The sequence below is a fragment of the Puma concolor genome, chromosome C1 (assembly GCF_028749965.1).
Source record: "Puma concolor isolate L17-30 chromosome C1, mPumCon1.1.hap2, whole genome shotgun sequence".
Classification (NCBI taxonomy): domain Eukaryota; kingdom Metazoa; phylum Chordata; class Mammalia; order Carnivora; family Felidae; genus Puma; species Puma concolor.
The window spans coordinates 170549874-170563598 of record NC_141674.1 but is presented as its reverse complement, the minus strand read 5'-3'; the positions used below and the strand labels follow the sequence as shown (position 1 = coordinate 170563598).

The window sequence follows — 13725 nt, the reverse complement described above, 5'->3', positions numbered from 1 at the left end:
GTTCCATGAATTTACATTCTGTGCTGCTTTTGATCAAGGGACTCATTTATATTAAAAGAAGTGAGGCAATTGGCTGACAACTATGGGATTTGTTAGTCTTACCATGTTTCCTGTTGTATTACATTGTGTTCTACCCAGGAGACAAAATTTTGGGAAATTAAAGTAGTTTCTGTTCTATAAACCAAATACATGGGTCTACGAACCAAGAAGTGAAGATAAAAGTATTATCTCTTAACTTCACCTCCAATGACCCCCTCATAAGATTTTTATTTCCTGCCCCTACAACTCTGAACTCTGCTGCTTTAGAGGTGTTAGTAGGAGAGAAGAATACTTTCATATGGGAATGTGACAATGGTTCAATTGAATTGGACATTGAGAATTAGTTGGCTGCATTATTGAACCAACAAATGGAAAACTATGAGCAACAAATGGAAAAAATAATGAAACTGCTATGCTGCCAAAGGTGATCAGTTCTAATTATCAAGGGGAAATAGTGTAGCTACTACTACTCAGTAAGAAGACTGTGTCTAAACCCAGTGGGCAACCTGGGCAATCCTAGGAGTAGGATGAAGTGAATAAGCCTATTGTCTAGGAAAATAAAAATGGCCAAACTGACTCTAGAAGACATAGAAAATTTAAACAGACCAATTACCACTGAGGCAATAATTTTTTTGTACTCGTAAAGGACAAACAAACAACACTGACTCTGATATTTTCACAGAGATATCTACCATGCCTTTAAGGAACAGAAAACTTCAATACTATTTAAACTATTGTAGGGCATAGAAAAAGAAGGAAAACTCCCAGATTTTGTTTACAGAGTTTTCATGAAATATATACCAACATCTGATGATGCAGATCCAAAAAAGGAAAATTATAGATTGGTCTATTTATGAGTACCAAGCAACTCTTAATAAAAACAGATGGATATGTTGTCAACATGATAAATACATATCTCATTTTAAAGGTTCCGTGGAGAAACTTTTGACGTATTATCAGTTCAATTCTAGAACTGACAAGAGTATCTTTTATCAGCACTATTAGTCATATTCTTCTGGTGGAGCCGACCAATGCAAGTAGACTAGAGAAGAAAATAAATGTGAATAACAGTTGGAAAAGAGAAAGTCAGATTACCATTATTTGCAGATGAAATGAGTTTTAGCCTGGAAAATCCAAAAGAATAAAGGAAATGTCTGTGATGAACAATGAGAAAATTAAAAAATATGTTAGGTGTAGAAATTAATAGTTTTGATAGATGTGGTAAATAGTCAGTTGGGAAGAAATTGGGAGCATATTGACAGTAACAGAAAAGATAAAAAAAATCTAGAATAGTTCAGTATTTAGCTGAAAAATGTTTAACATGGTACTGAGGGACACAGGAGACTTAATATGGAAAAGCATACCATGTTTTTGTACAATTATTATTTAATCCCAATAAAATTCCAGTAGAATTTTTTTTACGCTGGACAAACTGATTTTAAAGATCATGTGTAGGGGCACCTGGGTGGCTCAGTGGGTTAAGTGTCTGACTTTGACTCCGGTCATGATCTCAACGCTTGTGGGTTTGAGCCCTGCATCAGGCTCTGTCCAGACAGCTCAGAGCCTATAGCCTGCTTTGGATTCTGTGTCTCCCTCTTTCTCTGCCCTCCCACTCACCCTTTGTCTCTTTCTCTCACAAAAATAAACATAAAAAATTCATGTGCAAAGATAAGCCAAAATAAACATGAAAATTCTTAAAAGTAATAAAAAAGAGACAACCCTCCCAACTATTAAGTCATTTCAAAACTAATATTAGAAACATTATGGTACTGACATATGAATTGATCAGTAGACTTCAGATTAAATGGATCAGAAGAAATCCAAGCACATTCAGAAATTTATCTGAAGGTGGCATTTGAGATCTTTAAGAGAAAGATTATCCAATGAATGAATGATGTTGGGACTGGTGGATAGTCATCTGGCAAAAAAAAGTGAAGTCAAATTCCAATTTTATACCTTTATTAAGAGAAATTTTAGATAGGATTAAGTAAAAATATGAAATAAAGACCATAAAATTATTAGAAGAAAAATATAGTGTTTTCTTGGATCACAAAAGGAAACTATTAAATATGACAAAACTCAGAAACCATAAAAATGATAAATTTAACAATAGGTGCATAAAATTAAAACTGTCAGAAAAAATAAAGATCTTTCTCAAACAGAAAAAAAATGGCATGATTAAAAATTAAAGGCAATGACACAGAAAAGTATTTGTAACTCACGTAACAAACAAAAGATTAATCTTATGGTAATATGGCAAAGGCAATATGAATTAGCTAATGCTATAAACTGATAGTTAACAGAAAAATAAAAGTATCTTAGATACTTTTATTTCTCAGCCTCTCTCATAAAGAGAAATGTAAATTGAAATTAGCATGAGATACAATATTTCTCTTCTCATACTGTCGAAGATCAAAAAGTTTGAAGATATTTTGGGTTTATAAGGGTGTAAGAAAATAGTCACTGTTCCTGGTGGAGTATAAATCAGTAGTAATAAATTGCTGACTATGTGCCATGTACTTTCTAAGCACTTAAATTTGCTTATTAACCATCACAATTACCTTTTGTAGGAAGTACTCTTATTGTCCTCATATTACAGATCAGGAAATTGAAAAACAGAGAATTAGACAAATAACCCAAAGTCACACAGTTGGTAAGTGGGAGAGCTAAGATTTAAAATCATTGACTTTGGGGCGCCTGGGTGGGTCAGTCGGTTAAGCGTCTGACTTTAGCTCAGGTCATGATGTCACAGTTTGTGAGTTTGAGCTCTGCATCGGGCTCTGTGCTGACAGCTCGTAGCCTGAAGCCTGCTTCAGATTCTGTCTCCCTCTCTCTGTTCCTCCCCTACTCACTCTCCCTCTCAAAAATAAGTAAGATTAAAAAAAATTTTTTTAAATCACTGACTTTGATTCTAACACCCACTTACTGGCAGGGAGGGTGGGGGTTACAACTCTAAATTGTTTCAACAGCAAGTAATTAGGCAATAGGATAAACTCTCAAGGGTGCATGCCCCTTGATCCAGTAATTCTTCTAGAAATTTGTCCTGTAGTTACATGCAAATAGATGCAAAATGATATTCATTGTAGTATTGTTTGCAGTAAAGGAAGATTGGAAACAACTTAAATACACATTTCCAGGGAACTAGTTAATTAAATTGAGGTTCATCCAAAGTACTAGTCAGCTTTAAGTAAAGTGAGAATGATCCTTTATGTAGTGATATGAAGTCATCTCCAAAATATGGTAAATGGAAAAAAATCAAGATCCAGGATAGTGGGTAGGGATGCTCCATCTATGTAAAAAGTTATAGAACATACACATGCATTTTTATATATGCAGAGAATATTTCTTTTTTTTTTTTTTTTTTTGCTATATTATTATTTTTTTACATAGAATATTTCTGGAAGGATTCTCAAAGTGATACTAGTGGTTGTCATCCAGAAGGGGAACTGGCTGTCAAGGAATGAGCTGAAAACAGAGATTTTGAAGTTTTTACCATGAAAATGTTTGTACAGGAGACAGCTGACCATGTGATTCTCAAATATAGAACATTTGCACTGAGATCACTGTGTGAAGAGCATAACCTAGTGCCTCAGACAGACTTGGGTTTAGATTCAAACCCTGGTTGGTCTACTGAGAGGGGCAGAGACTTTGTAGCTCTTCTGGCTCCAGGCAACATCTCTCCTCCCCCAGCTTTGGCATTGGCTGGAGGGAGGATAAATTCTTAGAGCTCTGTGTGCTTGGGGCAAGACCCCACACCTCATACTCCACTCTCCAATCCCAACTGCTGCAAACAATTCTTCTTTCTCTCATGCCGTGTTACTGCCCAAGGCCCTTCATCAGTTGGGTTGCCATTTGTCTAAAGCTCTATATACCCTCCAGCCTGACATCGTCCCCCTCTGCTTCACTCCAGACACTGTTCTGCCCTGTGGAATGAATAGTCCATCATGAGCAAAATCGCCTATATTGTCAACCACTTTCCCCCAAATTTCCCTTACCTTCTTACTTTAGTAGAGAGACCCAGCTCTCCCAGGAGTTTATTTATAGCTTCTCTTGCAGCCCTCAAGTGGTGGCTGTTTTCTCCATCTTGCATTTCAGACCACTGGTCCTGGAGGTGTTGTCAATGTCTCCATATCTGTCTTGCATCTCACTGCTATTTTGAGACCATTTTCTCTCCTTCTTTAAAAATCCTCAGTATTGACAGGGCATCTGGGTGGCTCAGTTGGTTAAGTGTCCGACTTCAGCTCAGGTTATGATCTTGCAGTTCGTATTTTGAGCCCCACATCAGGCTCTGTGCTGGCAGCTTGGAGCCTGGAGCCTACTTAGGATTCTGTTTCCCTCTTTTTCTGTGTCTCCCCCGCTCATGCTCTGTCTCTTAAAAAACATAAAAAATGTTAAAAAAAAAAATCCTCAGTATTGAAGCTCAGTCCGTTAGATGTCACTAGCTTAGCTTGTTATCGTCCTGTGCAGACTACTGGTTCCTTTTTTCTTACTCCTTGAAGATATTAGCTTCTGTCTTACTGTCATTCTCTCCAACATTATAGCTGCAATAGTTTTATGTGTTTTTTTTTAAATTTTGTTAAATGTTTATTCATTTTTGAGACAGAGACAGAACGTGAGCAGAGGTGGGGCAGAGAGAGGGAGACAGAGAATCTGAAACAGGCTCCAGGATCCAGGCTGTCAGGAAAGAGCCCGATGTGGGGCTCGAACCCAAGAACCACGAGATCATGACCTAAGCTCAAGTCGGATGCTTAACTGACTGAGCCACCCAGGCACCCCTAATTTTATGTGTTTTTATAGATTTTCTTTCAGTTTTTAGCTTTCCTTTCCTTTAAAGATCTTGATCTACACTTCATCCACCTCCTGTAATCATACTTTTAGAGCAGTGGTTCTCAAAGTGTGATCTCTGGACCCAACATCATCAGTGTCACCTGGGGACTTATTAATAAATTCTCAGACCCCAGATGACTGAGTCTAAAACTCTTGCACCTGGGAACCAGAAATCTGTGTTTTAAGTAGCCCTTCAGATGATTCTGATGAATATGAAGTTCATCAGGTTTTATTATTGTCATTACCAGTAACTCAGTCTCACTTTCAAACATGCTACCCTGCATGTGGCTATTGGCTTCTGTCTTTCTACCTCACTTGATCTACTCTCCCAACTCCTAAAATTATTCAACCCCTATCCTGAGACTACAGTTAATTGATTATACCACGTTTTCATTAATTCTTAATCCTTCTTGTGTTTTCACTTTCCCCTTACCCACACATTTGACTACTCTTCGACTATTCTCTTTCACATAACACACCTAAAGAGTAAACAAAATCCTGTCAGCTCTACCTTTAAAATGTGTCTGGAATCTAACTTTTCTTAGAATCTCCACTTCATCCAAACACAGTCATTTCCCACCTGTTCTTACTTTGTCCTTGTACCTACAGTGTCTGCTTTCCACAGAGCAGCTCGGGTGATCCGTTTAACATGCAGGGTTATGTTGCTATGCTGTTCACAAATCACCATGCTTTTCTTCTCACTCAGAACAAAAGTCAAAGTCCTTGTCAGTGCCTACAAGGCTGGGAGTGATATGATTTTCCCTGGCCAGAAAGTCATTTCTTCTACCTTGTCCTCCTCCTTTCCCATTTTGGGGTTTCATTTTATCCTGAGAACTTATTACCGCTTGACATACTCTAAATTCTCTTATTATTTCTGTCCCTTACCATTAAAATGGAAGCTTCGTGAAGGCAGAAACTTTGTTCACTGATAGAGCCTCAGCTTCCAGAATCCTGTCTGGCAAATAGTATGCATGCAGTTATTTGTGGGTAAATGAATGGATGCCATTACTATCCATATGGCTAAAGGTTAACACTACCCTTTTATTCATTCATCAAATATGTGATCATCTATTATATGCCTCGCACTAAGGAGATAGGCTATGGAGAAAAACCCCAGAGTTTCCAGTCTAAGGTCTAAGAACAAATAATAGGTATAAAATTGTAATGCTAAAAGAATCAAGATTGGAAAGTGTAGGGACCTGTAAGAACAAATGATAAGGGGGAAATGACCTAGCTAACGTCACAAAACCAAGGGGTTCATGGAAGTCCTTCCCAAGGAAGTGATGACTAAGGCGAGATCAAAACAAAGAGCACAGGTCAATTAAGCAAAGTAGCAGCAAGCATAGGTGGGCAGACAAGGCAGAGTGGGTGAAATGGCACTGTGGTAGAGGGAGCATGGTGTGTTGAAGGAGCCGAATAAAGTAGAGAGAAGCTTGAGGAGGGAGCCTGAGAGCAGAGAGGTTGGAGACTTTTTAATTCTCTCTCTTTATTCCACCTAATTACGAAAATCTTTTAAAAATCCTGCTTTATTCAATAGAAATCCCCCCTTCTGCTCTCTAAATAGGTATCAAATTGCTACCTAATTTTTATATACTTAGACTCTAGCTTCATAATCATCATATTAAGTGCACCCAAAAGGAAAAGATAAATGAGAAAAATGAATACATGCTCTGGTGAAAAATTGGCTTTGTTGTTTTATGTTTAAAAAGACTGCAATTTATCAGGGTGTCTAAGGAATGGAACATTCTGCTTAATTTATGTAGTTTCTATTGCTATTGTTGTAAACTGGGGCTTAAGAATAAAATTAATTTGTTTAAATCTTTGTTTTAAGCTTGCTTATTTATTTTGAGAGAGCATGAGTGGGAGAGGGGCAGAGAGAGAAAAAGAGACAGTATCCCAAGCAGACTCCACATTGTCAGCGCAGAGCCCAATGAAGGACATGATCTTACAAACCATGAGATCATGAACTGAGCCAAAACCAAGAGTCTGACGTTTAACTGACTGAGCCACCCTGGCACCCCTTTGTTTAAACCTTTTAAGAAAATCTTAATAGTTTTAGCCTCTTTCCTGGCTAAGGGGATTGTTTCACAAAGGTTGAATCGGGCATATAGCATACTCTATATTTATATAGTATATGTATATTTATAAGGCTATAAACCTTCAACTACAATGTCCTTATCCTCATAAGCCCCAAATGACTGTTTCTTATTTCCAAAATCTTCTGTTACCTCAGTCATGATATAGAAAGAGGGGGAAATAAAAGTTGGTTTTTATAACATTGATGACTGACATTTAGTGCCTAGACACTTTGCATGCTGGGCCTGAGAAATGAAGCAGGGTCTTTCGATAAAAATACCGGGTAAGATAAATTTAATTTGGATATTTAATGTGAGTCTTGGCCTCTGAGGTGTAGAACAAGTTTCTTGTCCTTGTCACGTTTTAATGAAAGTGAGCCCTAGCTTTAACTGCTTTGTCCTTCCTGGTTAAAAGACAGCAGTCTTATCCTTTATAGCAGGTTTTTGTTTTTGTTTTTGTTTTTGTTTTACCTGATCCAGAATTGCATTTATTTCTCCTCTCTTTAGTCTCCTTTAATCTGGAACATTTCTTCAACTTTCTTTGTTTCTCATGATACTGACATTTTTTGAGAGTTTAAGGCAGTTATGTTGAGAACGCCCCTCAACTAGAGTTCATCTGAGTGTTCTATCGTTGGAGCCACATTATGCACCACAGGAGTGCTGTGTCCTTGGTGTTGTGAATTACATATCACAAGGTATTACAACGCTTATGTATCCTTTTGTACCTTAAGGGTATGGTTAACTTTGATTACTTGACTAAGGAGGTGTCTGCTAGATTTCCCCACTGTAAATGTCCCTCTTAACTCTTTGTAATGACAACAATAAAGAGGGACAGAGTTTAACAGTAAGTAAATATTTTGTTCCCCAACTGGCTGTCACTGATGGTTTTACTATCCATTGCTGAGTCTTGCCTGGATCTATTATTAATAGAGCTGGGTGGTAAACACAGTGATTTTTCTAACTCTGTAATTTCTTCCTTGTTTAGTAGTTGTCATTCTATAAGACAGAGTTTTTCCTTCTCCTCCTTAGTATGATATATTATAGTCTTTACTCCACTTCATGTTGGCCCAGGTTTGGCAATAGGAGTTCTGAGATTTGGGGTTTTTCATCGTGTTGTGTGTGTGTGTATGTAACAAAAAGTAGTTAATAGAAGCACACAGAATAAAGTGGGAATGAGAAGGCACAGAGGTGAATTCTGTTGGTGATTAGGAAAGGCTTTAGTGGGAAAATGGTGTTTGAGGTAAGCTTTTAAAAAGTGGCAGAATTTGGGATGCCTGGCTGGCTCAGTTGGTAGGTAGAGCGTGTCAAGTCTTCATCTGAGGGTTATGAGTTCGAGCCCCATGCTGGGCATGGAGCCTACTTAATTAAAAAAAAAAAAAGTGGCAAAATTGTCACAGAAATGGTGATAAGGTGGAGTGGAAAGGAAGAAATTGTCTGAACGAAGCCTGACCTACCTGGTATTCGGCAGGTAAAATTCAGTGGTGCCAGAGCATGATGAGGCAGCTGAAATGGAACAGAAAAACCTCTGCACTTACTGAGTTTCGTGCTGGTCTCTGCTTAGAATTTCTTCTCTGGCCTCGCTCCTGCTGTTTTGCTAGGGGAGAGGGTGAGGTATGAGGAAGGAGGGAATTCTAAGTAGTGAAAATCCACAGGAGCCAAAAGCCCCATTCAAATACTCCCTCTCCAGAAAGCCTTTCCTGGATCCCTGATAAGAATTAACCACCCTCTTCTCATACACTCCCATGGTTATTGGTGCCTTTCCGTTAATGATTCTATTTTGTTTTGTGGGGTTTCTATTTTCTGGATTTATCTTTCTCCTTTAAACACAAACCACATCTTAATCACTTTGGTAGTCATCACAAATGCTCAATAAATGTTTCTGGAATGCATGGGAGAGGGAAAGGAGAGGATAGGTTGGAGTTGGTTGGAGAAGTGCTCTGAATGACATGTTAAGGGGTTCAGGCTTGCCCACATGCAGCTTTTGACAGGTACAGCTTTTGACAGATACAGGCCTATGGAGGTATGATGTGGGGGACTCAGGGGAATGGGAAAGACAATGAGTTGTCCCTGCAGCAGCCGCAGAGAAGCCAGAGGGCAACAACTAGGAAGGCCAGAAGGCGTGGAAGCAAATAGTTACCATCTCGTGGATCTGGATCTGGGCACTGGTTTGTAGGAATGTAGGAATCAGAAGCGGGAAAAAAAGCAAAAACAAACAAAAAAAAACACACCAAAAACAAAAAAGAAAAACAAATAACAAAAATGGAAGGAATTTAACATAGTTTTGAGATTTTAAGACTTGACGAATTTGACAATAAATTTCATATATAAAATTAAAAAAAAAAAGACTTGACGATGAGATTGACAATGGCCTCTTAGCAAAATATTAAGCACAGGGACAATTACAGAGAATGTAGGCACTTCAGCACGGTCCTACCTCTTCCTCATCTAATACTCTCCCTGAATTCAAAACAGTATGTGCTGTTGAAAGATTTCCTTCTATCAAATATGATGAGAAATGAAATATTGTCTTCAAGTGCAAAAAAACTGACTTTGGTGTAATGGACTTTTCCATTTGGCTTTAGGAATGGTTTTATTAAGAGCAGATGCTAGTAACTGCTTTCTTAGCCTTGAAACGTGGTCTTATGACAGCAGCTTACCTTGGAAGAAGTGATCTGTAGTGTTCTGGCTCCTCTGTCCCTCCTGCACTTCCTAACAGAAAATTTGCTTTGCACCTGCTCCAACTGGGTCTAAGTGATAAGCATCTTGCAAGCCCAGAAAATTGTAGTATCAAATCTCAGCCCCAACTGTGAGGCAGTGCTCTCATCGAATCCCCACTGAGAGGCTTTCTTTCCCAATTCTCAGGGGAAGAGTCCTTTCTCCCCTGGCCCCTTTTCAGGCTTGAACTTCGACCTAACCCTCTTTTTAGGTCCCAGCATGCATTGCACTGGGTGCTCACCCTAACCCAGCCCTGTGTACTCTGCTCCACCCTGGGCTCATCCACAGGTCAAGCGTGGGTAGCCCTGGGGTCACTGGAGTGCCCAATTCCAATAATGACCATATTTATCTTAGGAGAGGAAGTGAGCCTTTCTGTTCTTTGCAGCCTATTGCTTTTTTCCCTCAGAAATAAATACTAATGGGGCATTTGATATATTATCTGTGATTGATAAGTGTACATTGCCTAATAATATTCACAAAGTTGCTTTCATCCACATTTTCCTTCATAAATGCTTTGTTATAACTCATGATTTAAGAGGGATATACCTATTTAACTGCTAGGGAAATGTAAATATTTTAAAATCATGCCATGTTTGGGAAAACTCTTATAAGAATTTCAAATAAAAACAGAAAATGCTATTTAAATGGGTGAATAACATTCTAATTGGACTTAGTGTACGTTTTTAAAGGGAAAGAAAAAATACCTTTGTCTTTATGTTTTCCTCTTAGGTTTTTCAAATAGACCAAAGTCATTAAAAATAATTCTTAACCCCCAAAGCCACAAAAAAGAAGCTACCCAGGTCTATTATGAGAAGGTTGAACCACTGTTGAGGACGGCAGGAATAAAGACTGACGTAACAAGTAAGTCATTTTCACAGTATAATTTTGCCACTAAAAAATAATACTTAAGGAAGCAAAATAACCTGTATTTGTTCTTAAGTCAAACTGAGGAAACTACCTATGATAGCTAAAGCTTTTTTATGTGCTTCCATAACCTACCACAGTCAGGTCCGGGATTATAACTTATTTTGTTTTCTTTTTTTATTGTGTTATTTTTATTAGAATATCAGTATTTTCTCTTTAGACCCCCATTTTCAGACTTTAAAAATTATTAGGAATCATTTCAAGAGGAGCTGCATACTTTTTGATATATTCATTGAGATGTTTATTATTTCTGCAGATTCGCAAGCAGTTGGTTTTTGCTCACTTAAATGTTTGTCTTCCCATGGAATCCTTCATTAGGTGGTTTTTGTTCTGACTCTGACCCCTGCTGGTTAGGTCAAAACGAAGCATGTAACTGCAGGTTTAGATGAATTTTGGGAAGCCAGTAGCTTAACTTCATTGCCTAAAATAAGAAAAGTGCTTAGGTTTTTGCTGAGGAAAAAGAAATTGGCCAATGCTAAAGTTAATAGAAAGAAGGTTAGCAAAATCCTTTTCAACTTTTTGAATTTGGTGACCAAATTCCTTTGTTTCCTTTGAGTCTCTTATTTCTCCCATGGGGGGTAGACTGAAAAGGAGAGTTGATGCTGTCAAAAATCATAACCCCAGTTTGTCTGATTTCATTTCTACGTCACGTCACTAACATACAGTGCAGACTTGTAGTAAATTTAAATTGCTGAAGAGTATTGCATAATAAACTTATCCAGGAGACAAAGTCGGAATGTATTTGGGTTCTCCTAGTCCCATTTATAAATTCCTTGGGAAGGGATTCAGAGTGATGTGGTTTTGCTCAGCTGTAACCATGGAGATGGGTTTCACAATATAAATCAGACTTGATGCCCTCACCTCTGACTTGATGGATTGAGGTAGAAGGAAGTTCCTTACAAAAAGTAAACAAAAACAAGCTAGCAAACAAAAAACTCAACCACATGTTTTTTAGGAAGGTCAGCCACTCCAAAAGTCATCTATTACAATGGCGGTTCAAAAGAAACTACCATGAAAAATTCAAGAGGAATTTCTGAACTGAAATAAAATTGTAGTGAGAAGTTAATCTTTTACCTTTGTGGCTTTTGGCTTACTTAGAAGTGATTTGTAAGGAAAAGGAACAATGCAAATCTATCATCCCTTTCCACTGAAGATTTTCAAAGATTGGTAGAAGAAAAGTTTGAAACTGATATTAGGATGAAACAATTAAAAGTTGAATAAACTTATTGGTAAACTTAATAACATTAATTATTTTGTTTCATTGATTTAATATCCAGAAGTTTGATGTGGATACTACTATATATCATTCAGTTCAGCATGTGTGTTGTACCCATAATATCTTTGGAATGATTTCATTAATTTGCTTTGACTTCCTCAGTTTTGACTTCATCATAAATTTGATCTTTTCCATCATCATAAAATGGTTCAGCGGACTGGGTCCTTCTTCGTTCAAATCAAATGGGATGGGGAAAGGTGTGTATATGTGAGAGATCTAACATGCTTTAGTACTGAGCAAGGATTAACATCTTTTCCTGTCAGTGTGACTGTCTTATTATGTGTGACCAACCTGGAGCAGTCAGTCTTTTAAATGTTCAGACCCTTTGCGTGGGCTGGAAGTAGGACTTCCTTTTCCTGAAGTCTGAAAATACCTTAACCAAATCTGGCTTCTATTAGGGAGGGGGGGGAAAGGTCCAAATGGCTTCTAAAAAGGCTCCCAACAATGTGCACTAGAGGAAGTTTAAATCCAGATTATGGATGAGGCCACACTCAGGAGTTTACTCATCATGTATTAATCCGAAGTTGGTGTAAATTTTTTATCATAGCATTGTACTCTGGTTTATTAAAGATGATTCTGCCAGCAGAATAGAGATTAGGAAGGAGGAGAAAGAGAATAGAGGAAAGAAAACTGGTAGACGATGAAACCTGACCTAAGAGGAAATGATCAGAATGTCCTTTCCTCCTTTTGCACTGGAGAGAAAAGTTTTATGTCCTTGGGCTCTTTTTTCCCCTAAATTTATAATTATTATTGAATATTATATTTAGTTTAATGTAAAATAAAATTAGGACATTACATAAAGCAAATTTAGAATTTTCTTATATATTTGTGCAGAATGGCTAATTATTAGCTGCCTAACACTCCTCCTACAGGCAAAATTATAAAATTACATCTTTTGCTTATAAACCCACCTTGGTAGGTACATTAGCTAAATATTTATATTTTAAAAGTTTCCTATTTCGTGTGAGGGACTGAATAAACATGTGAATGCTTGAAAAATTTTAGAATCTTCTTGCCTGTTTCACGGTATTGTTTTGTAGTTTGAGTCGGGTAATGTATTTGACACTCCTTGTATATTATGAAGTTCTATAGAAATATGCTATGCATGTCTGTTTCATAAATCATGTAACAATAAGATTCAATTAACACCTTGAAAGAAAAAGAATATAGGAAAGACTAAAGCAGAAAAGGTATGTATTTTCTGCACATCCAGTGTGACCATTATTTTAATCTATCTTCTGTGCATTGCTGAGTCTAAATGGAATACAAGTTACATAATAAATTCTACATGATAATGAATTCACAAGGAGATAGTGTCATATAAATGAGGCAGGATTTGAAAAATTCTAGCTAGGTACATACACTTTAAAAGGTTGTTTTCTATATATTTCTTTTAAAAATGAATAGCAAAAAAATTAATAATTGGACTAAAAAATGGGTGAAGGATCTGAATAGCCATTTTCCCAAAGAAGACATAAAGATGGCCAATAGGAACATGAAAAGGTGCTCAGCACCACTCGTCATCAGGGAAATGCAAATTAAAACCACAATGAGACATACCACCTCACATCTGTTAGAATGGCTGTTATTAAAAAAAAAGACAAGAAATAACAAGTGTTGGTGAGGATGTGGAGAAAAAGGAACACTGGTGCACTGTTGGTGGGAATGCAGACTGGTGCAGCCACTGTGGAAAACATTATGGAGGTTCCTCAAAAATTTAAAAATAGAACTGCAATCTGATACAGCAGTTGTATTTCTGGATATTTATCTGAAGGACATGAAAACACTAGCTCAAGAAGATATCCGCACCCTCACGTTCATTGCAGCACTATTTATAATGGTTGAGACATGGAAGCAACCTAAGTGTCC

General features: G+C 37.5%; 1 protein-coding gene across 4 annotated transcripts in view; it reads left to right on the top strand.

The window, feature by feature from the left end:
* Nucleotides 1–13725, top strand: part of CERKL (CERK like autophagy regulator) — a 108363-nt gene that overhangs the window by 64896 nt on the left and 29742 nt on the right. For all 4 annotated transcript variants that reach the window (XM_086719080.1, XM_086719078.1, XM_025912640.2 and 1 more), the window contains exon 3: nucleotides 10386–10517. In XM_086719080.1, coding sequence (XP_086575206.1) covers nucleotides 10386–10517 — 132 coding nt within the window. The remainder of the gene's footprint in view (nucleotides 1–10385; nucleotides 10518–13725) is intronic.